Raw genomic sequence first — 22,901 nt, forward strand, 5'->3', positions numbered from 1 at the left:
GATAGGTACAGTACATGAAATAATGAATTACTGCATACATCTTGACAGCTCGCCTTTACTTCATTTTAACCCTTCTGTGATTACGTTTGTCTGTACAGCACTTTGGAAACCTTTGTGTTTATTTAAATTGGGCAGAGCTCTGTGGGAAACACCTGCCTGACACAGCAACATAGGGAACCGTGCACGTCTGCAGCGCACAGCTGATACTCGATACTGATGCATGAAAAAACAAGCGCGTCGCCGTCGCATCGAATGCGCGCAGCTACGGTGCTGCTTTCGGTTGTGAGCGTGCATGTCATGCGTCTACATTGGATATTGTAGAGCGAACTATGAATGAGGTTGCTTCACTTTCACGTGATTATCAGCCTGTTCAACATTTTACTGACCTGACGTCTTTTCACATGGGCTTCCTTCACCTTTCAAACAGGGGAGAGCTCCGTGGGAAACAGTAGGAGAGACACCGAGGGAGAATCTTGGTCTGACCCAACACTGACACATTGTGATCGCGCATGATGCGCATCTATATTGAAAGTAATGACAATACATCTGAACGGTCCCCCATGCACACACGTTTTAACCAAGGCAGCAGCCAAAATCACCCAGGCGGCACGGTTTTAGACTGAAGCGCAAATAGTTTTACCGCGAACGCACACTGACCGACGTCCCATCATTGATATCGCTCTGGTCCTACTTGCACATAGAATTTATAAAATATAGGCTAAATAAATTCACGGGATTTTTAGGCCTGCACTTAAAAGGGAACAAACTCTTAGTTGGATAGTGCTTCGAAAATATAATACCTCGTCAGATGACATTTATTACTTTTTAATACTTTTTAATGGCCTTAATTTTTGCTAATTTCATTTACTACATTTTAATACCTTTTACAACCCCGCGGAAACCCTGCATATGTTGCGGTAAAAAAAAAAAAAAAGAAGGATCGTTGATTCGGTGGAAACCCGGCTTCACAGGCGGGGTTAGGGCACAGAGTAACTTGTGGTGCAACAGATCACAGCTGATCCGTGATCAGCACACAAGTGGTCCGCGGATCGATCAATTAAAAAAAAAAAAAAGGTGTGTGTGTAGAGTGGGGACGCATACGCGCACCGTGGCAGCCGAATGAACGGGCAATTTAAAAAAAACTCTGCTTGTATATTTGAAGCTGCAGCTTTACTTTGTGCACAACAATAACTGCATGTTGTTTTATCAACATGTGTACTACTCTGAACGTCGCAACGCACCACGTTAATTTGCCTCATTAAAAACATTCGAACGTCAGTTTCCACCATCGAATGTTCTCATTTTGACTAACATTCGAATTGTATTCGAATAGCGAAGTTCGTTCTGACAGCCCTAATAGTGAGTGCTGAAAGATCTACAAGTACATTCCAAAAAAACCCAAGTGTCTTTTAAAATAGTGGTTCCTAACCTTTGTTGGTCAGTTTTTTTTTTGTTTTTTTTTTCAATTAGCCTACTAGACATTTCACGTGTATTTAATTTTTTTTTTTATATATTCGGCCTTGCTTTTCACTCATTCCACCAAATACCGTATGTTGCTTTTTTTTTGCAGTATCAGACCTGCTGATGGTTATTAGATAGTTATTAATTATGTGTAGTCGTCATGCTGGTCCCATCATACACAACGATGTGTGTTGTCAATGAACAAGCAGCTCTACAGAACCAGGATGTAAGAAGCTGCTGCATGTAACATAGTAGATCAAACAGCATCTCCTTCATTCTCCTGGTAGTAATAGATTACATTTATATAGTGCTTTTCACCCAACACCCAAAGTGCTTTACAGCAACCATTATTCATTCATACCACATTCACACCAGTGATGGTAAACTAGGTGTAGCCACAGCTGCCAATGTGCACCAAACCACCACCATCATTCATACACATCCACACGAGGAAAGGTGGGTAAGGTGTCTTGCCCAAGGACACTACGACAGAGACTGGGACAGAGCGGGATTCGAACTGCCAACCCTCTGGTTACTGGACGACCCGCTCTACCGCCTAGCAGGCTGTTTAAAGCTGTACAGAAACGGCCGTTTGTCCTGTTTGTCGCGCCGAGTTGTCACGAGCTGCAACACGAGTTTACCTGAGTAAGGAAAACGAATTTGATTGGTCGTTATCGAGCGGGCGGGATATTCAAAGCTTGGGGCGAGACCGAGCTCCGTGTGTGTATCTCAGATGTTTGAATGACGGATTATGGATCCAATATCAGTGGCTGGTGAATCGTGTACAGGATGACGTATAATCTGTGCGCATTATCCAATGCGAAAAAAAAAACACCACACTTTCATCCATCCATCCATCCATTTTCATCCGCTTATCCGGAGTCGGGTCGCAGGGGCAGCAGTCGGAGCAGGGATCCCCAGACTTCCCTCTCCCCAGACACTTCTTCCAGCTCTTCTGGGGGGACCCCAAGGCGTTCCCAGGCCAGCCGAGTGACGTAGTCACTCCAGCGTGTCCTGGGTCTTCCTCGGGGCCTCCTCCCGGTGGGACATGCCCGGAACACCTCACGAGGGAGGCGTCCAGGGGGCATCCTATACAGGTGCCCGAGCCACCTCAGCTGGCTCCTCTCGATGTGGAGGAGCAGCGGCTCTACTCCGAGCTCCTCTCGGGTGACAGAGCTCCTCACCCTATCTCTAAGGGAGCGCCCCGCCACCCTGCGGAGGAAACTCATTTTGGCCGCTTGTATCCGGGATCCCGTTCTTTCGGTCATGACCCAGAGTTCATGACCACAGGTGAGGGTGGGAACGTAGATCGACCGGTAAATCGAGAGCTTTGCCTTTCGGCTCAGCTCCTTCTTCACCACGACGGACCGATACAATGACCGCATTACTGCGGCCGCCGCACCGATCCGCCTGTCAATCTCACGCTCCGTTCTCCCCTCACTCGTGAACAAGACCCCGAGATACTTAAACTCCTCCACCTGAGGCAGGAACTCTCCCCCGACCTGGAGGGTGCAAGCCACCTTTTCCCGGTCGAGAACCATGGCCTCGGACTTAGAGGTGCTGATTCTCATCCCAGCTGCTTCACACTCGGCTGCAAACCGCCCCAGTGCATGCTGAAGGTCATGGCTCGAGGGAGCCAACAAGACCACATCATCCGCAAAAAGCAGAGATGAAATCAAGTGGCTCCCGAACCGTACCCCCTCCGGCACTTGGCTGCGCCTAGAAATTCTGTCCATAAAAATAATGAACAGAACCGGTGACAAAGGGCAGCCCTGCCGGAGTCAACACGCACCGGGAACAGGTCTGACTTACTGCCGCCATGCGAACCAAGCTCCTGCTCCGGTCATACAGGGACCGTACAGCAGAGGGCCTCCGACCCCATACTCCCGGAGCTCCTCCCACAGGATGCCACGTGGGACACGGTCGAAAGCCTTCTCCAAGTCCACAAAACACATGTGGACTGGTTGGGCAAACTCCCATGCACCCTCGAGCACCCTGCGGAGGGTGTAGAGCTGGTCCTGTGTTCCACAGCCAGGACGAAAACCGCATTGTTCCTCCTGAATCCGAGGTTCGACTATCGGCCGAATTCTCCTCTCCAGCACCCTGGAATAGCCTTCCCCCGGGAGGCTGAGGAGTGTGATCCCCCGGTAGTTGGAGCACACCCTCCGGTCCCCCTTTTTGAAGAGAGGGACCACCACCCCGGTCTGCCAGTCCAGAGGCACTGTCCCCGACTGCCACGCGATGCTGCAGAGGCGTGTCAGCCACGACAGCCCCGCAACATCCAGAGACTTGAGGTACTCAGGGCGGATCTCATCCACCCCCGGTGCCTTGCCACTGAGGAGCTTCCGGACTACCTCAGTGACTTCAGCTTGGGTGATGAATGAATCAACCTCTGAATCCTCAGCCTCTGCGTCCTCGACGGAAGGCGTGCCAGTGGGATTGAGGAGATCCTCGAAGTATTCCTTCCACCGTCCGACGATATCCCCAGTCGAGGTCAACAGCTCCCCTCCTCCACTGTAAACAGTGTTGGCGGAGCACTGCTTCCCCTTCCTGAGGCATCGGATGGTTTGCCAGAATTTCCCCGAGGCCGACCGGTAGTCCTCCTCCATGGCCTCCCCGAACTTTTCCCAGACCCGAGTTTTTGCTTCCGTGACTGCCCGGGCTGCCGTCCGCTTGGCCTGCCGGTACCCGTCAGCTGCCTTGGGAGTCCCCCGAGCTAGCCAGGCTCGGTAGGACTCCTTCTTCAGCTTGACAGCATCCCTTACTTCCGGGGTCCACCACCGGGTTCGGGGATTACCGCCGCGACAAGCGCCGGAGACCTTACGGCCACAGCTCCGGACGGCCGCGTCAACAATGGAAGTGGAGAACATGGTCCATTCCCTCGGAATCTGGTCAAAGCTCTCCCGGAGGGTGGCGGTGTTTAGCTCAGTTGGTAGAGCACCCGCCCCATGTGTTGAGGCTACAGTCCTCTGCAGGCGACCCCGGTTCGAGTCCCGCGCCGAGCGGTCCTATCCTGCGTGTCATTCCCCCTCTCTATGCCTCCCATTTCCTGTCTCTCTCAACTGTCCTACATTAAAGGCGGAAAAGCCCCTAAAAATATATAAAAAAATAAAAAATAAAAAAAAAGCTCTCCCGGAGGTGGGAGTTGAAGACCTCCCTGACAGGGGATTCTGCCAGACGTTCCCAGCAGACCCTCACGATACGCTTGGGTCTGCCAAGTCTGACCAGCTTCTTCCCCTGCCAGCGGATCCAACTCACCACCAGGTGGTGATCAGTTGACAGCTCAGCCCCTCTCTTCACCCGAGTGTCCAAGACATACGGCCGGAGATCAGATGACACGACTACAAATTCGATCATTGACCTCCGGCCTAGGGTGTCCTGGTGCCACGTGCACTGATGGACACCCTTATGCTCGAACATGGTGTTTGTTATGGACAAACTGTGGCTAGCACAGAAGTCCAATAACAAAACACCGCTCGGGTTCAGATCGGGGAGGCCGTTCCTCCCAATCACACCTCTCCAGGTAACACTGTCGCTGCCCACGTGGGCATTGAAGTCCCCCAGCAGAACGATGGAGTCCCCGGTTGGAGCACTTTCCAGCACCCCTCCCAGGGCCTCCAGGAAGGCCGGGTACTCTGCACTGCCGTTCGGCCCGTAGGCCGAGACAACAGTGAGAGACCTATCCCCGACCCGAAGGCGCAGGGAAACGACCCTCTCGTTCAGTGGGGAGAACTCCAACACATGGCGGCTGAGCTGGGGGGCTATGAGCAAGCCCACACCAGCTCGCCGCCTCTCACCGTGAGCAACTCCAGAGTGGAAGAGAGTCCAGCCTCTCTCAAGGAGTTGGGTTCCAGAGCCCAGGCTGTGCGTGGAGGTGAGCCCGACTATCTCTAGCCGGTACCTCTCAACCTCCCGCACGAGCTCAGGCTCTTTCCCCCCCAGCGAGGTGACATTCCATGTCCCTAAAGCCAGAGTCGTTGTCCGGGGATTGGGTCGCCGGGGCCCCCGCCCACGGCTGCCACCCAAAACACACGGCACCGACCCCTCATGGTCCTTCCTGCGGGTGGTGGGCCTACTGGAAGGCGGGCCCACGTCGCTCCTTTCATACCGGATTTACTCAAAAATAGAATTTTGCACAGAGCCAGACCCAGAGTGGGCTCAAATTCAATTTTCTTTTCTGTACAGCTTTAACAGGTGGAGGTCGACCATGAACATCCTCCTCCAGAGTCTAGTAGGGCTGACCCGATTACCATATTTTGATAATCATAGCGTAAATAATGAATTATGACAAACAAACACATGTCTCCAAAGTCAGGCAGGTTTCCAGGATGCCAAGTAGCCGACTCAATTTAATGTAACAGTTGCCGATGAGAACCGGTGTCAACAAAAACAATCGATCACGGACTTCATGATCGATTACCATGGCAACGAACGAAGCTTCGATTTTTGGGGGTTCAGCCCTACAGTCTAGTTAAACCTCTGTCATCCAGAGTCTGGAGGATGTTTCTCTTATTTAACCTTTATTTTAACAGGGTAGATCCATTGAGAGCGAGCTCTCTTTTTCAAGGATGCCCTGTAGCACACAGAGATCACAGAAGATCAAACATCAAAACAGCACAATCAAATACAGTTCTGAAAACAAGAGTAGTAAAATCACTAACTGAAGCGAGTGCACGTCTGAGTCTGAGCCCCCAATGCTGTGGTGAGAAGTAGGTTTTTGAAAGCCTCAAGTGAGATAAGTCTATCGATTTTCAGTGAGTTTTGTAATTTATTCCATCGGTGTGGGGCGTAGAAGGAGAAGGCAGTGTGTCCTCGTTCTGAGTCTGTGTGAGGGAGGTGGAGTCTGATGAGGGGCTGTCTGTCTGTGGTTTCCTCCTCTGGAACTCTGACCAGCTGGGCAGTCTGTCTCAGATCATCTGTCACTAACTTTTATCTTCACAGCGCCACTAGTGTTGTCACTCTGAGGAGAAACTCTCAGAGTGACGACACTAGTGGCGCTTTTCCACTACACTTTAACGGCACTGCTTAGCTCTACATGGCGCGGCGCGGCACTGCATGGCGCGGCATGGCTCGGCACTGCTCGGGACTAGATGGCGCGGCGTGGCTCGGCACTGCTCGGCACTGCATGGTGCGGCACAGCTTGGCACTACATGGCGCGGCTCGGCACTGTATAGCGCGGCTCGGCATGGCGCGGCACTGCTCGGCACTACATGGCACAAAGGCTCTGCATGGCGCGGCGTGGCTCGGCACTGCTCGGCTCTGCATGGCGCGGCACGGCTCCACATGGCGCGGCGCGGCTCGGCACAGCTCGGCTCTGCATGGCGCGGTACGGCTCGGCACAGCTCGGCTCTGCATGACGCGGCACGGCTCGGCACAGCTCGGCTCTGCATGGTGCGGCACGGCTCGGCACTGCTCGGCACTAGATGGCGCGGCACGGCTCGTCACTGCTCCGCATGGCGCGGCACTGCTCGGCTCTGCATGGCGTGGCACGGCGCGGCACTGCTAGGCTCCGCATGGCGTGGCACGGCCCGGCACTTCGAGGCTCTGCATGGCGCGGCGCGGCTCAGTACTAAAAATGGTACCTGGTACTATTTCAGTACCTGGTACCAGGGACTAGGGCAAGTGGAAAAGCAGTTTCCGGGCTCGTGGCTGTGAGCACCCAACTCAATAGGGTTTGAATGGAAAGTAGACGCCCAGAGCGCTGAAAGCGCGCCTGGTGGACACGGCCCCTAAGACTGTAGACCACTTACAACAAAATTCAAAATAGGCTGGGATAATAAATCAAAGGAAAAGTTTATCAAAAAAGAAATATTGCTCAACTCTCCAAAAACAAACACTACAGTCTGTACAGACAGTCATGACATGTGCCTCAGCTCATTTGATTTTGTTTTTAAGACTTTATAAAGTCGTGAAAAGACTTTTTAATACTTTTTAAGGGTCTTAATTTTCCCAAAATTGATTTATCACCTTTTAATACTTTTCAAGACCCTGCGGATACCCTGAATAAATAAAAAATAAAAATCATACTATATAGCTGCAGGAAACTAAATCTGGACTCAAATGTGGAATAAATGTAATTCATTTTTGCAACGCAACACTATGTTTCTTGACAAATTTTACATTCTTTTTCACAATGTTTAGTAGAAAGGCAGTGTTTTTAGAATAGGTCCTGCTTGCTCAGTGTTGCCAAAATGCATTAAAATTTGAATATAGAAAAGTATATTTTCTATAAGTACGCTTAAAGCAGATATCATCGGCACGGCCGTTTCGGCTAATGCTGTGTTCAAGGCAGGCTTTTGAAACCGTAAGTTACAGCTTCAAGTCACAACTACGACTTGGTAGCGTTCCAGGTAACCCGTAGCTCGTGTTCCAGCAGAGTGACGGAGAGACTCGTGTTTAGGCTGAAATACTTCATGTAAGTGATTGCTGACGGAAAATAGGACTATTTAGGACTTATATTAACAAAAACATTCCACTGATATCTGCTTTAAATCCACTATATATAATATAATATAATATAATATAATATAATATAATAATATTTACCATTCTTCTGTGGTTACACCATTTGACATTTTCAGGGGCATTCAGTCTTAGTTTGGTAAAAAAAAAAAAAGGTTCAAAATTCAAATAACATAATGATAACATAAATGATATATTTGAAAAAATCTGATGCATGCTTGTAAAACAATTTCTAAATATATTTCTCAATTGCTCATCTTTCCAACCCTTATTTGTCACTGACTCATATACTTGTGTTGTGTAACGGTCGAAGCACTTTACATTATCTCTGTAACTTCACTGAGCTGTTGTTTTCTGCTTCTCTCTTTTCTTTTCTCAGGCGTTTTCTTTGTAAAGGCACAATGACACATAAATAAATCTAGAAGTTGAGGTCGTCGCTGGTGGCCGGTGTGTCTGCTGCTCCCGGGTCAGCAGGTCGACAACACAGCAGACGTGTCCACAGCTGTGAGACCGTCACCGAGCTGCAGCTGCACATCCATCAACGACAAACCACCAAACCACCAGACCAACAGTTTGTAGTAAAGCTTCTTTACTCGAAGGTAAAAACTGGAAATAAAAACCTCAACTCTGGCTTTTCTCTACAGACGTTTAGTCTAGAGCTGCAACAATTAATCGATTAATCGAACAATAATCGATTACTAAATTAATCGTCAACTATTTTGATAATCGAATAATCGGTTTGAGTAGTTTTTTTAAAGAAAAAAAAGTCAAAATTTTCTGATTTCAGCTTCTTAAATGTGAATATTTCTGTTTTTTTTTTGTTCCTTTATGACAATAAACTGAGTCTCTCTTTGGTTTGTGGACACAACAAGACATTTGAGGACGTCATCTTGTGGTTTGGGAAACACTGATTGACATTTTTCAACATTTTTTTTACATTTTATTGGCCAAACAACTAATCGATTAATCATTTAAATAATCGACAGATTAATCGATAATGAAAATAATCGTTAGTTGCAGCCCTAGTTTGGTCAGTGTGAAAGAAACCGTAAAGAATAAAACAACACTAACACAACTTTTACATGTTTCTGTGTCTCTCTGAGTTTTCATTTGACGTTGATAGACTGAATAAAACTCATCATCTATCATCTATCAGGAAATTCAGGATTATGGCGATTATCTAAATATTCAAAATTCCCCACAATTAAATAATCGTGGGTGTCTTTTATCGCAATTGACAATAATATCCTGAATCATCCCATCCTCAGTAGATTAGTAGATAGCCTTTTTTGTCATTGAAAGAATTGTGAAATTTACGTTGCTGCCCTAAGACAAGATAAATATAAAACATGAAGCACATGAAAGGATATTGCACATTGAGGGCAAAGGGATTGCACAACCCATTGTTGCCTTAGTTAGTATAAACCCTTGTTGGAATGAATGTGTGTACAAATGGTCAAAACACAAGGATAAGGTCGTTTCCGACAATAAGTGTTTATAAATGTGATTTTTTTATGTATTAAAATCACATTATTTAAGGTAGTACTGAAGTATGGATTGAAATCTGAGTGCAGAGAATGAGTTCAGGGATTTTGTAAGTCTGTGATGTCTGTCAAAAGAAGGCCATTAGATTTCCGTCTGTGTTTTGTTGTATTGCTAAGGGAGCCGTTGTTGTTTTGCTTTTGTTTTATTATGTATAAATGTATGTGTGTTATGTGTAAGTAAGAATAATAATAAAGACAGCTGCTGTCCTAATGAGGACACCTGAGGAGCTGGACTCACCTGGCTGCTGACCGACGCCCTAGTGGTGTCCCTCCGGCCAGCAGACTTCCTGCTCAGGGTTTCGCTCTGGGGTTTCCCTCCCTCTGCATCAGGGCTCTCGCTGCCTCTCACCTGTCAGCGTGAGACAACGACGGAAAGAAACACAACAAGAAATCAACATGAGGAGGTGAAACATGCATAAAAACATGTAGGTAAGTGTCTCCTCGGTTTATTTATGACACCACATATAAATATATATAGAGCCGACAGAAACCAGGTCCTATGCATGTCAATGTTCCTCCTGCTGCTGCAGCTCAGAGTCTCTGTTTGATTCACAGCAACAACAAACTTCAGACTAGAAAATCAGGTTGTTAAAGGGATACGCCAACATTTTTTTTTTTGTGTCTTGCCTCACTCCCGAGTCCATGACCAGCAGATAGACACCATCCTTTCGACTGTGCGTGCAGTAACAAGGGAGATAGAGCCGTATCGCCGTAATTAGCTTAGCTCAAACACTGGAAGTGTATAGGTAGTGTTAGCCTGCCTCCACCTAAAGTCGCTAATTAGCTTAGCTCAAACACTGGAAGTGTATGGGTAGTGTTAGCCTGCCTCCACCTAAAGTCATCAGAGAAACTCTTCAGCAACTCTAAAGGGAAACCGGCGGGCCGATCTTCGTCTCAGAGCTGACAAAACTCTCCGGTAAGGCATCTTGAGCGGTCAAATGCCGCTAACGGGACGAGATCAGTCAAAACGGAGGGTTCAAGCTAAGACGGTTTATTTTGGTTCAAGCTAGCTACATCGAGGGTAGGTTAGCTTCCTATTTCAAAGTAAAAGCACAAATTCTATCGTCATGGTTTTCTGTATGTAAAGGGCAACGGGTGTTTTATTTTGCGAAAGTAACCGGAAGTGCGTTGGTCACAACGGCTAGCTTGAGTAGCGCCAAATTCGTCCCAACAAAATTGTAAACAGCTGGTATTTAGACAAATTAACGACACACTGCTGATCTAAACGGCTACTTTCGCACCTAAACATGTTTGAAATGTTGATAAAGTGATATATTTACAGAGTTTAGAGCTAAAATGAAATCAGCTTCTGACTGCTGGTTTCAGCTCAGGTAGGAGGCAGGCTAACACTACCTATACACTTCCAGCGTTTGAGCTAAGCTAATTACGGGCGATACGGCTCTATCTCCCTTGTTACTGCACGCACAGTCGAAAGGATGGTGTCTATCTGCTGGTCATGGACTCGGGAGTGAGGCAAGACACGAAAAAAAAAAAAGTTGGTGTATCCCTTTAAGATTCAAAGACCCAGACCCAGGTCTCTGTGTTGAGGCGTTTTTGTCTCCTCCGTGAAGAGTCTATGAATAAATATGAGTCTCCGTCTGCTTTCACTCCCTCACTGTGTCATCAGATCAAACTCAGACAGGATTCCTGAAAACAGAAACACCTCCTTCCCTCCTCGAGCTCTTATCTCCGACCCGATCGCCCCGACCTCGACACCGATTAAAAACCAAACAAACACCAAAGATAAAGAAAGATTAAATATAAAAACACTGCTGCTGCTGTTTATTCCCAGAGAAACACAGACGCTGGTACTTAATGCTAATAAATAAAACTTCAAATAAACTAAAAATACTTCTTTTTGACAGTTTCTGGAACATCAGTCAGTAAAGTGTGTTTTGATGGAGATGCAGATGTTTTTAGGCTCCAAGTGAACTTAAAATAGAGAAGAAACCAGCTCTCTGATATATTTTGGATGTTCAGACTCTTTTAAAGCTGCACCGGTTTGATCCATTTGATCTATTCTTAGAGACACACGATCCGTCCCCGAAGCGTTTCCTGGGGCTAAACCAGCTCCGGCCTCGGGGGCAGATAACGCAGAGCTGCCCCCCTGAAAACCTCCCAGGTGGGGCTTCAGGTTCACTCGGTGCTGATTAGTTTCAGTTTTTCCTCATCATCTGCATGAAATCCTCTCCAAACTGAAATGAAACTACCAGAGCTCATTTCCCTTCATTCATTTGGTTCATTTAAAATAATAGAAAATGAGAGTACATGGAGCTGCCTGTGTTTTTAATTGTTACTGATTGTTTGCCAGTTGTAAGCCATTGTCTGTTTTAATTTAGTGTTTTTGTTCTGTAATAATTTATCTTGACGTGTGTTGCTGAGCTCTTGATCTCAATCGGTCGGTTTACCTGGTTAAATAAAGGTTTAGTAAAACAATATACTCAGTGATGTCAAGAGAAAGCCCCAAAATAAGCAGCATTTTTAAAAGAAAAACCACAGCACAAACATTGTGCAATGATTTAAACTGTTGATTTTTGTCCTTATAGCGCCACATTATGTAATAATTTAATACATTTTCACCTCATGATGTAATAACGCTGCATTTCGTAATAAAATTCTTGAACATAATGTGTAATAATTTGGGTGCATTTTGTAATAAGTTGTTACGTAATACATAAAATTATTACCAAATGCAGGTGTTGCATTTTTTTGATGAAGAAAACGTAATAATTCGGTGCATTATGTAACAACTTATTACAAAATCTGGCAAAGTTCTTACACACTGCGTTCAACAATTTTATTACAAAATGTGGCAGATTGTTACAAAATTGTTTTCTTTTTGTTTTTTTTCCTCTTGTCTTTGCCTTTCTGTTGTCTACGACTAGTTTGTCACGTTGATTTTGGGTTTGAACTGTCTGTGTTTATTGTCAGGACTGTTTTTCTATAGGTGTTTGTAAAACAGAGAATAAGATTGTTTTATATTATTATTGGAAAATTACAACTAAACTTAAAAAAAACAAAAAACGGTGTTATTACATAATGAAAACTTGCTGCGTGGCCGCGGAGCCGAAGCAGCAGAGCGATGATGAGACACTGACCTGAGCCTCCGCCGCAGCCTTGAGCTCCTCCTTCAGTCTCTGGATCTGCAGCTCGCGCTCCTGCAGCGCCGCTCTCAGCTCCGTCACCACGACAACCGCCTCGCCGCCGCCCTGAAACAGGAAGTTCACACACACACACACACTCAGGACTTTTACTTTGAAGGTTCAGCTGCAGCTGTTTCAGTCGGATTTTTATCTCACAAGCTCAAACTTCACTTTCCTCAGGTTTTATCTGAATCTGAAAGTGTTTTTCAGGTTGTGAAAACATGAGTATGTGTGTATATGAATATATGTGTGTGTCTATAGTTATGTATATACTGTATGTAATGTATGTCTGCATATGTATAAATGTGGATAAGTATGTATATTTGAAAAAACAAAAGTTCATATGATATAAAAAGAAATGTTGCATGGCGACACATGTTTTCAGACCTAGGACTTCACTCGGATGATGAGCAGATGGTCTGCTGCCAATTTTTTTGGAACTTATTTTATTCTATTTCTTTAATATTTTTACACACATTATTTAATTGTAAAAAAAAATCTTAATAAAAAGGGTTTGACAACATAAGTTTGCATCTTTCTGCCCACATGTCATTACTTTCTTATATTAAACTGTTTCTTTTTCTTTTTTCAATGAATGAAACAGATAAAAAATAAACTAAAGTGATGATAACACAACTGTGTTACTTTGAATCAGGTGGTAGCTACAGTTTGCACTCTGATGGAGCAACAACACATTGCAGTTGTGTCTAGGTGCACACATCTGTATTTACTGCAGATTTATATGCACATGTTTCTTTTAACTACAGGTTCTTCTGTTCCCTTTTCTTTCTAATTATCGCCAAGTGTAGGTGTAATAACTAGTTGGCAGTGGAAGCTGCTGTGATTCTGACTCTGACTGTGCAGACTGAACAAAACAATCCAGCTGCAGCTACAGAAGTCGACTAAACCGAGGTTATTTAAAGGTGCTATGGATGTAGGATGAAATTGAAAATGGTTCACACTTAGAACAAATAAAACACGAGCTCTTAATGTGCGATTTGTCACAATTAACGATAGAAACTCATTACCAGTAATTGATTGACAGTCTATGCAAGTGTTTCAGACATAAGGACACAGCGCTGGCTACTCATCAACACATGTTAACGTGTGTTGATGAGTGTGAATGAAACCAGCCTGTCCTGTCCAACACAGAGAGAAGTCTGCAGCAGGTAGAGGAGGAGACACAGTCACAGTGGAAATGAAACACATGATGGAGTTTCCTGCAGTGAAGTGAGCTCTCACTCTGTAAACGTGAAATGCATCGGATGTGACAGAGAGCAGCTCGGTCCTGCAGCTAAACGTGGCGTTAGGGACGGACGTGTCTGAGCCGACTGGAAACAACAGGAGGAGGAGGAGGAGGAGGAGGAGGAGGAGGAGGAGGAGGAAGAGGAGGAGGAGGAGGAGGAGGAGAAGAGGAGGAGGAGGAGGAGGAGGAGGAGGAGGAAGAGGAGGAGGAGGAGGAGGAGGAGGAGGAGGAGGAGGAGGAGGAAGATGAGGAGAGGACGACTGCATCACACCGCTGGGTGAACACTGACATTGTCCTCACACTGAGGTGGACAAGAGACAAGAGACTGAACATCATCTAAACAAAGCTGCTGCAGCTTCTGTTTGTGTTAAAGCTCCATACAGTATAAAGGTAGATGTTTGTATTAAAGTTCCTTCAAAATAAAGGTAGATGTTTGTGTTAAAGCTCCATACAGTATAAAGGTAGATGTTTGTGTTGAAGGAAGGAAGGAAGGAAGGAAGGAAGGAAAAGGCAGAAGAAGAAAGAGGGGAAGGAAAAGAGGGGGGAGGAAGAAAGAAAGAAAGAAAGAAATAGAGGGAAGGAGGGATATAGACTTCCTGTCACTTTGTGATGTCACAACTAAGCCCCGCCCCCTCACCACCTGGACCCACCATCCACCCAACAACAACTTTGCAGGATTTGGTTTCTCTGAGTGTTTTATTCTGAAATCCCTTCTCTATTTTTATTGGATCACTTTAGAAAACAGTCAGCCAATCAGAGGAGAGACTCAGAGCTTCCTCCTCTTCCTCTCTTCTGATTGGCCGATACCGACCTGTTGTTGTTACTAGAGCTCCAGAGAGAAGCTGAGAGAGAGAGGAGATGGAAAACTACACTGAGATGGTTTTTACATCTTCTCATAGATCAACTATTAACTACTTAATAAATTATTATGGGATGTGATAGAATGTTTCTTTTAATCGCAGCCTGGTTGGATGTTATTTGTTGATAGTATTTATACTGATAACTCTGTAGTTTGGATGTTTCCTCTGCTCTCTTCTTCATATCACTCGTGTGTTGTGTGTTTTTTCTGTTATGTAACATTGTCTGTGATTCCTGATGCGACTCATTAAACCAACAGAGCTGTGACCGACACGGCGCTCGCTCGGCCTCGCTTTGATCCGGTGAATCACGGCGGCCCTGCCCTCCCCTCCCCTCCCCTCCCCTCCCCTCCCCTCCCCTCCGCTGTCTGCTCTGCTCCGCTCTGCTATTCTCTTATCTAAAGGGTCTGTGTCTGGTCACAGGGACAGAAAATTGTTCTATTTAAAAATAAAAAAGCTCAGCGAGGACGAAAATGTGAGGGATCAAAGTGCAAAAAGCGCTGAAATGTAACAACGATGATGTGGAGCCTCGTGGAGTCTCGTCCCTCTGCTGTGATGCTGCTACAGAAAAACACACAGAGGAATTCATATTGATCCCCGGAGCTGCAGTAAAGGGAAAGAAAAAAAAGAAAAAAAAATCTGCTCTGAATGAAACGGAGCAGAAAAACCGTTCCGACTCCTCAGGCCCCCGGAAAAAAAAAAGAAAAACTTCCCCTGGAGTTTCACCTCTTCGGATCGATGAAGCAACAGCAGGTGTTTCCCTCTGACAGACGACAGGAAGCAGCCGACGCCACATCGATAGGCGGCGAAACAAAGCGGGACGTTTCAGATTGAGGAGCGTTTACCTGAATAATCCATCACTTCATTCTGCTCCTTGTGATGCAGCACTTTACTTTGAGAGCCGCAACGATAATAGATTGTTAAATGAATCGTCAACTATTTTGATAATCTAATAATCGGTTTGACTAGTCCAAATTCTCTGATTCCAGCTTCTTAAATGTGAATATTTCTGGTTTCTTTGTTCCTTTATGACAATAAACTGAGTCTCTCTTTGGTTTGTGGACAAAACAAGACATTTGAGGACGATGTCGTCTGGTGGTTTGAGAAACACTGATTGATTTTAGAAATTTTTTTGACCAAACTACTAATCGATTACCGCAATTTTCGGACTATAGAGCACCTGAGTATAAGCCGCACCAGCTAAGTTTTTAAAAGAAAATACATTTTGTACATATATATAGGCTGCACTTGAATATAAGCTGCAGGTTTTCATGTTGTAACATGAGATATTTCCACAGAAAGACAGTAGGGAACTGTGACAGTCTGTTCTGGTTACGCTCCTCTCCTCCATGTGCATTTGTTTACAACGAAGCCGGCGAAAAATCAATCAATGGAGCGGTGGAAAACGTTACATAACATATACGATGTTACAGTGTGTGTTTGTGTAGTCTTAACCGTCATTAACATAATATTACGGGTTACAGAGCGTGTTTGTGTTGCGGTGCAGAGACGAGAGCTGGGACACCGGGGCGGGGAGGAAAGTAGCGGCTTATAGTCCAGAAATCATTTGAATAATCGACAATGAAAATAATCGTTAGTTGCAGCCCTACATCCTGGATTTTTTAAAAATCTTATACACAGTGCCTTATTTCTTATATTTACAACATGATCGTTCTCTATTTATACTGATGTGTGTTTCTATGTCATTATATGTTTTATCTTTTATTGTTTAAAGCAGAAGTAAGTGATCTGGTGGTTTTGTCTAACTTCCTGTCAGCGGATGGAGTTAGCAGTCCCCGCCCGCGTCATGGATCTATTGGTCCTCGTCCCTACGTCACCACATTCACGCGCATCCCTTGGCTGCACACACAGAGAGGACTGCCCCTTTATGCCGTTCTCTCTCCTCATTGGATAAAGGTTGTAGGATACAAGGAAAGTTTTCTCCTGGGCTCAGAGCAGAGCAGAGTGACTGACAGACCCGTGTTTCAGACCAAACACTCTATAGAAGTGATTGCTGTCGGAAGATACAACTATTTAAGACTTAGATTAACACAAACATTCACCTTACTTCTGCTTTAAATGTGAATATTTCTGGTTTCTTTGTTCCTTTCTGACAATAAACTGAGTCTCTCTTCGGTTTGTGGACGAAACAAGACATTTGAGGACGATGTCTGGTGGTTTGAGAAACACTGATTGATGTTTTTCAACATTTTATTGACCAAACAACTAATCGATTACCGCAATTTTCAGATTATTGAGCGCACCTGAGTATAAGCCACACCAGCTACGTTTTTAAAGGGACAACGAGGAGTTTCTATTTGGTTATAAAAAAGTCTCATATTAATGTGGATGAATCTACGTTACCACTTGTTAATGGTCCATTTTCTATAAATCTATGGTTTTGTCTCTATGGTTATTTTGTTATTATTCGTGGTGGTGGAAATGCTGGGCGAGCCGACCAGCGTTTCTTTACTTTCGGTTTCGTGGCGAGTCATGAGAATAACGCCGCCGAATCTCCGTTTATGGTGGGAACTACGACGGTATGTGATCGTCTTCCAACCTCTGACTTTAATTCTTGATGAATCAAAGAATTTCACGGTGCGCGGAGGCTCATAAATGTAGTTGGAAAACACTTCGCTTTTCCAAAAACCCTCGTTGTCCCTTTAATGTGATCCTATGAGCTTTAACCCTCACTGCCCTTTGGGACGTTAAATAAAACTGAAGTGAAGTGAGTCGGTCCAGCAGCTGGAGGACATAAACACCTGACCGACACCCAGGAGAGACGTTCACCGACAACCCGACACTCTGCTGCTTAAAATAACTCACTCTGCATCGATTTCCCTCTTCCTGCTCTTTTCTAACAGATCATCATCTACCAACATCTTCAGACCGTCTTCCTCCTCCTCTCCTCTCCTCCATCTCCTCCTCTGTCACACTGACCTCTGCTGGTGGCGTCTGTGTGTTGCTGCTCTGTTGCAGCTGCAGCTCCTGGATCAGTTTGTCTTTCTCCACGTGGCTGGACAGAAGCTTCTGCAGCTGCACCTCCAGCGCCGCCACCAGAGTGTCTCTGTCCGTCCTCCACCGCTCCATCGTCTCGTCCTTCTCCGCCAGCTGAGACGTCAGAGACTCCTGAGCAGGACGGAGAGGAGAGAGACGTACGTTAAAGAATGTTATCATCATGTGAAAACACAACGTAAACATGCATGAAAAGGTTTTATCCACCACCGACAGACGGATTAACGTTGGAAAAGAGATTTGTCATATTATTTCTTTTTCAACTCTGAGGGAAAGTGAAATCGACATTTTCCCTCAGAGCTGAAAAAGAAAAATTGAATTCGATCTGGACCAAATGGACCGAGTACTGTATGTAAAACCTGTTAAATCTGATTTGATTTGATTGTATTTGCAGTTTGTGTGACACCATCAGCCTCATGTTCATAACTTAAAGGAATAGTTCACCAAAAAATGAAATTCAGTCATTGTTGACTCACCCAACAATGACTGAATTTCATTTTTTGGTGAACTACTCCTTTAAAGAAAATCTCAGAAAAAGCAAAGTGGACAAAGACACTGGCATTAATACATATTATCCACATTGAGACCCGATCACATATTTGCACGAGTAAATTAAAAAAGAAAATGAATAGAAATATACTTTAATATTTACTTTGCCTCCTCAACTCAACAAAGTAACGATGAACTGCTCTCAACTTTGTTTTTGACTTCTTATTTATTTCATTTTATTTGTCTAATTGTGTTTTTAATTATGTTCTTGTGCCTGATGAAATGTATATTTTCTATTCACATTATACTTTTTATTCACGGTGAGCTGATAAAGATTTATTGTTTTGTATTAGATGGAAGCTGCAGGGTAAAAACGAGGGATAAAGTCCTCGCTGTGGACTAAACAAAGTGTTGAAGTGTTGTGTTTATTACATGTGATGCTTCTTTCAAATAAAAAGAAAACATCTCCCTCCAAATAAAGAGAGAAAAGGGACTAAAGGAGTTTCCGACTCCTCCACGTGTCGACTCACCAGCTGACTCTGCTGCCGGTTGTAACGCTCTCGGTCGTCTGCAAACTTCCTCATGTCCTGGTTCCTCTTGTCCTCGGCCTCCTTGGCCTGACCAATCAGAGACAGCTTCTCCTCCAGCCACTTCTTACGCTCCGCCTGGTGCTTGTCTGTGCACAGCTGTTCAACACACACACACACACACACACACACACACAATTACTCCTCTGCATTTACATTAAAATAAACTGTCTGTTGATGTTTCATGAATGGACTAATTCTCTAATAAACAGTGGCATCGTGCAAAAGTTTGTCCCCCCTGGTTTAAAACACACCTATAGATTCTGTAATATTCGCCTATCCAAGGCGTACCCAAAGTAAATTGAATGCTGTTCTTGAACTGTTTGGAGAATATGGATGGGCTTCGTCTCTTTTGAAAGGTAACACTCTGAAGTTTTTCCCCAAACTGAAATAATCACTATAAGTGCTATTATCATTGAGTAATCTAAGTTGGAACACACTGAATTAGAATGTTTTTATTCTCGCCTGAATTTTTTTGTTGCAATCAGATGCCTGAAGATGAGTGTAGCTGAGAATTTTAGCTGGAAAACACAATGGGACTACAGCATGAAGCCTTACCTGGCCCCAGTTCAAATTTGATAACAATCCTGCTAAAAATTAGTATTTTACACATGTTTTTCTAAGTGTATATCTAGGCGTTTTCCTAAAATTGCCATTGAGAAACAATACATGCGCCAAAGTGCAGCTTTTGCACAGTTACGCATTAAAAAGGCAGTGCTGCCTTTTCCCAGGGACCGTGAATGCAGCACATCGTTTTTTTCGGAATTTCATTGGCTATTCAATGCATCAGTTGCCATCGGGATCGGTTTCTATTGGCTGAAGCCATTCAGCGCTGTCGGAGGGGATGTTCCTCATACAGACACAGCCACTCATTCGCTATTGCAGGCAGCAGCCGGGGACAGGGAGCTTGTGATTGGTCGAGTGAGCTGTCAATCGAAAGCTCAGAGTGCAGCGCCATTTTGTGAAGTGAAATAAACATTGTTTTCATGTAAACGCCGGACTTATGAGGAGAAATAAACGGATTTACTGGATATACAATGCGTAATTTCATAAGATGCAGCAGCGGGATGAGGCTATCTACCGGTACAACCGTGTGTTTTGGACTAAATACTTTACTGGATTGGATTTACTGGACTTTTCTGAATGTAACGACACCAAGTTTGTGGGGAAACCCTGTGATCCTGAGCCTGCCCTGACACAAATCGTGAGTTATATCGGCTTTTTACGAACTTTGTTAGCATGTTTATAGTCTGATTCGAGTGTTGCTGTGATGATTATATTTAGGAATGGTCGGCATATATTTAATCACAAGAGTTTTAGCTTTCCAACGATATGTGGCATGACTATTTCAAGTGACTGGTGACATCCTCTATGACACCTCCCTGTTTAAAACCCCCCCGGGGGCCCGCGGGCGGGCCGTTGGAATGGTAACAGGTTAAAATGTCTGTTCATGTGTTTAACAGTTCATCAAGTGGAAGATGAAATGATCTCCAAAAGACATAAAGTTAAACATGAAAAACTCTTCTTTTTTTTTCAATATTTTAATCAATATCGGTGTATTATTTATAGAAAAAAAGTGGTAAAATTTCTTTAAAAAAAAAAGTAAAGTACATTTTCTAGAAAAAAAGTGGTAAAAGTTTCTCAAAAAAAGTTTTTTAAAAAAATCAAGAAAAATTGGTAACATTTCTCAAAAAAAGAAAGAAAAAAAAAGTTAAAATAAAATTTCTAGAAAAAAAGTGGTAAGATTTCTTTTTTTTAAAAAAAAGGTTAAAAATTGTCTAGAAAAAAGTGGTAAAAGTTTCTCAAAATAAGTTTTAAAAACATTGTAGAAAAATTGGTAAAATTTCTCAAAAAATAAAAAAATTCTAGAAAAATGTGGTAAGATTTCTTTAAAAAAAAAAAAGTTAAAAATGTTCTACAAAAATTGGTAAAAATTTCTCAAAAAAGTTTAAAAAAAATTCTAGAAAAATTGGTAAAATTTCTCCCAAAAAGAAAAAATTCTAGAAAAAAAGTGGTAAGAATTTCTTTTGTTTTAGGAGTTTAAAGGGATAGTTCACCCTAGAATGATATTTCGCTCATTATCTACTCACCCTCATGTTGACTAAGGGCTGGAAGAAGTTTCAGAGTCCACCGTCCCTTCTCTGAGTTACAGGGGGTCTTGGCGTAGCAGTGCATGTCCATATAACGGTTGCAAAGGGACACCAGAGCTCTTCGTAAAAAAACACACACCAAAAAACATCCAAATACCTCCATGATGCTCGTATGTAATGTCCGTCTTGTGCTGAAGCCCCAAATTGCGTAATTGTCCCGAAAAAAATTAAATAAGTCTATATTTTAAGCTTGTTTGTAGCGGAAGCTTCTCGAAGCTTCTCTTCCTGGTCCGTCCAAATCTCGCGTGATTCGCAGTAACCGCACTGACGCCGGCGCAAATCACGCGAGATTTGGACGGACCAGGAAGAGGAGCTTCGAGAAGCTTCCGCTACAAACAAGCTTAAAATATAGACTTATTTAATTTTTTTCGGGACAATTACGCAATTTGGGGCTTCAGCACAAGACGGACATTACATACGAGCATCATGGAGGTATTTGGATGGTTTTTTGTGTGTGTTTTTTTACGAAGAGCTCTGGTGTCCCTTTGCAACCGTTATATGGACATGCACTGCTACGCCGAGACCCCCTGTAACTCAGAGAAGGGACGGTGGACTCTGAAACTTCTTCCAGCCCTTAGTCAATATGAGGGTGAGTAGATAATGAGCGAAATATCATTCTAGGGTGAACTATCCCTTTAAACGATTAAAACATGTCAAGTATTATTTTAAAACATATTTATATTTTGTGCTCTGTTCAGCATTTTAAAACAATAACGTTACTTTTTCCTGGATGTAAAGGGAACGTGTCGTCTGTAACTTTATGTCTATTGGAGTTCATTTTCATTGCTGAACTGTTCACATTAACAGACAGTTTAAATGACACTGTAGACCAGAATAAAAACCGGTTCTGGTCGCGTCGTCACCTTCAGACTGTCCTGAGCGCGGGCAGCTTCCTGTTTGGCCAGTTTGAGGTCGTCCGATTGGCTGTCGACGGTGCCGGTGGCGTTGTGTCCTCGGTCCTGCAGCAGCAGCAGCGCCTTCAGTTTGTCCACCTCTGAAACACAGTAGATAACAATATGTGACCCGTTATCAAAATGAGTCGGATGTCGCAACGTTCTATTTTTAGATAATCAGCTGATTTTTTTACCCTAATTTCAAAGCAATGACATTCAAAAACAATCTCCCAAAGTTTCACAGTCCAGATAATTGAGAAAAGGCACGAAAATGATGATTAAAGTTGACTTGCAACTTAAACCCTCTGAAAATGACTGTGCATTGGTGCAAAACATGAAATATCTTCTGAACCGTTCATGATAGAGACGAGCTGTAAACTGCATCTGAATCACGGGATTCTCCGCTTTCCGATGGTCATTGAATGTCGCCTCTATGACGAGAAGGGACGGGTACAGAAACAGATGCTAAACCGAGTAGCATCGACGCTAACAGAGCGTAGCATCGATGCTAAACCGAACGTAGCAATCGACACAACGCTTGCACATGTTTAACAAAACGTCAACAAAACATGACAACTTCTGAACCGTTTATGATAGAGACGAGCTGTAAAAAGCATCTGAATTGTGAGATTCTCTGCTTTCCTACGGTCATTGAATGGTGTCTCTATGACAACAAGGGGCCGTATAGGATGCGTGTAATCACGTGGTACAGGAACAGATGCCAGAGTCACTGGCAAAAAATTGAACTGCAATTTTCTCAGGTTTTAGAACGGAATGAGAGAGTGAAAGATCATAATTCAAATGGCCACATCTAGAAAACCATCAAATGTATGACTTTGACTAGGGAATCATTTTAAAGCTTATTTTCTAATCTTTCCATTGATACCAAAATCTCAACTTTGAAATTTGGGCCACTGTGACTCATTTTGATGGATCGGGTCACATATTTAAATCCCTGCAGAGAGTTTTTATATGGAGCAGAACTCCTCAGTGCTCAGCTCGGTGTTATCAGAGCTGTGACTCTACGCTGCATTTCCCCGCTCTGCTGTGTTAT

The 22,901-nt window shown here is 44.1% G+C and overlaps 1 protein-coding gene across 1 annotated transcript in view; it reads right to left on the reverse strand.

Moving 5' to 3' along the window:
• The window catches only part of kif20ba (kinesin family member 20Ba), a 105,063-nt gene that overhangs the window by 42,785 nt on the left and 39,377 nt on the right, over positions 1 to 22,901 (reverse strand). Inside the window, exons 25-29 of the mRNA XM_085799196.1 lie at positions 21,818 to 21,948; positions 18,748 to 18,903; positions 17,654 to 17,842; positions 12,566 to 12,676; positions 9,706 to 9,816 (exon numbers count right to left, since the gene is read on the reverse strand). Coding sequence (XP_085655322.1) covers positions 9,706 to 9,816; positions 12,566 to 12,676; positions 17,654 to 17,842; positions 18,748 to 18,903; positions 21,818 to 21,948 — 698 coding nt within the window. The remainder of the gene's footprint in view (positions 1 to 9,705; positions 9,817 to 12,565; positions 12,677 to 17,653; positions 17,843 to 18,747; positions 18,904 to 21,817; positions 21,949 to 22,901) is intronic.

This window comes from Trachurus japonicus, chromosome 15 (assembly GCF_045865225.1).
Source record: "Trachurus japonicus isolate A0001 chromosome 15, Traja_1.0".
In the NCBI taxonomy this organism is placed as follows: Eukaryota; Metazoa; Chordata; class Actinopteri; order Carangiformes; family Carangidae; genus Trachurus; species Trachurus japonicus.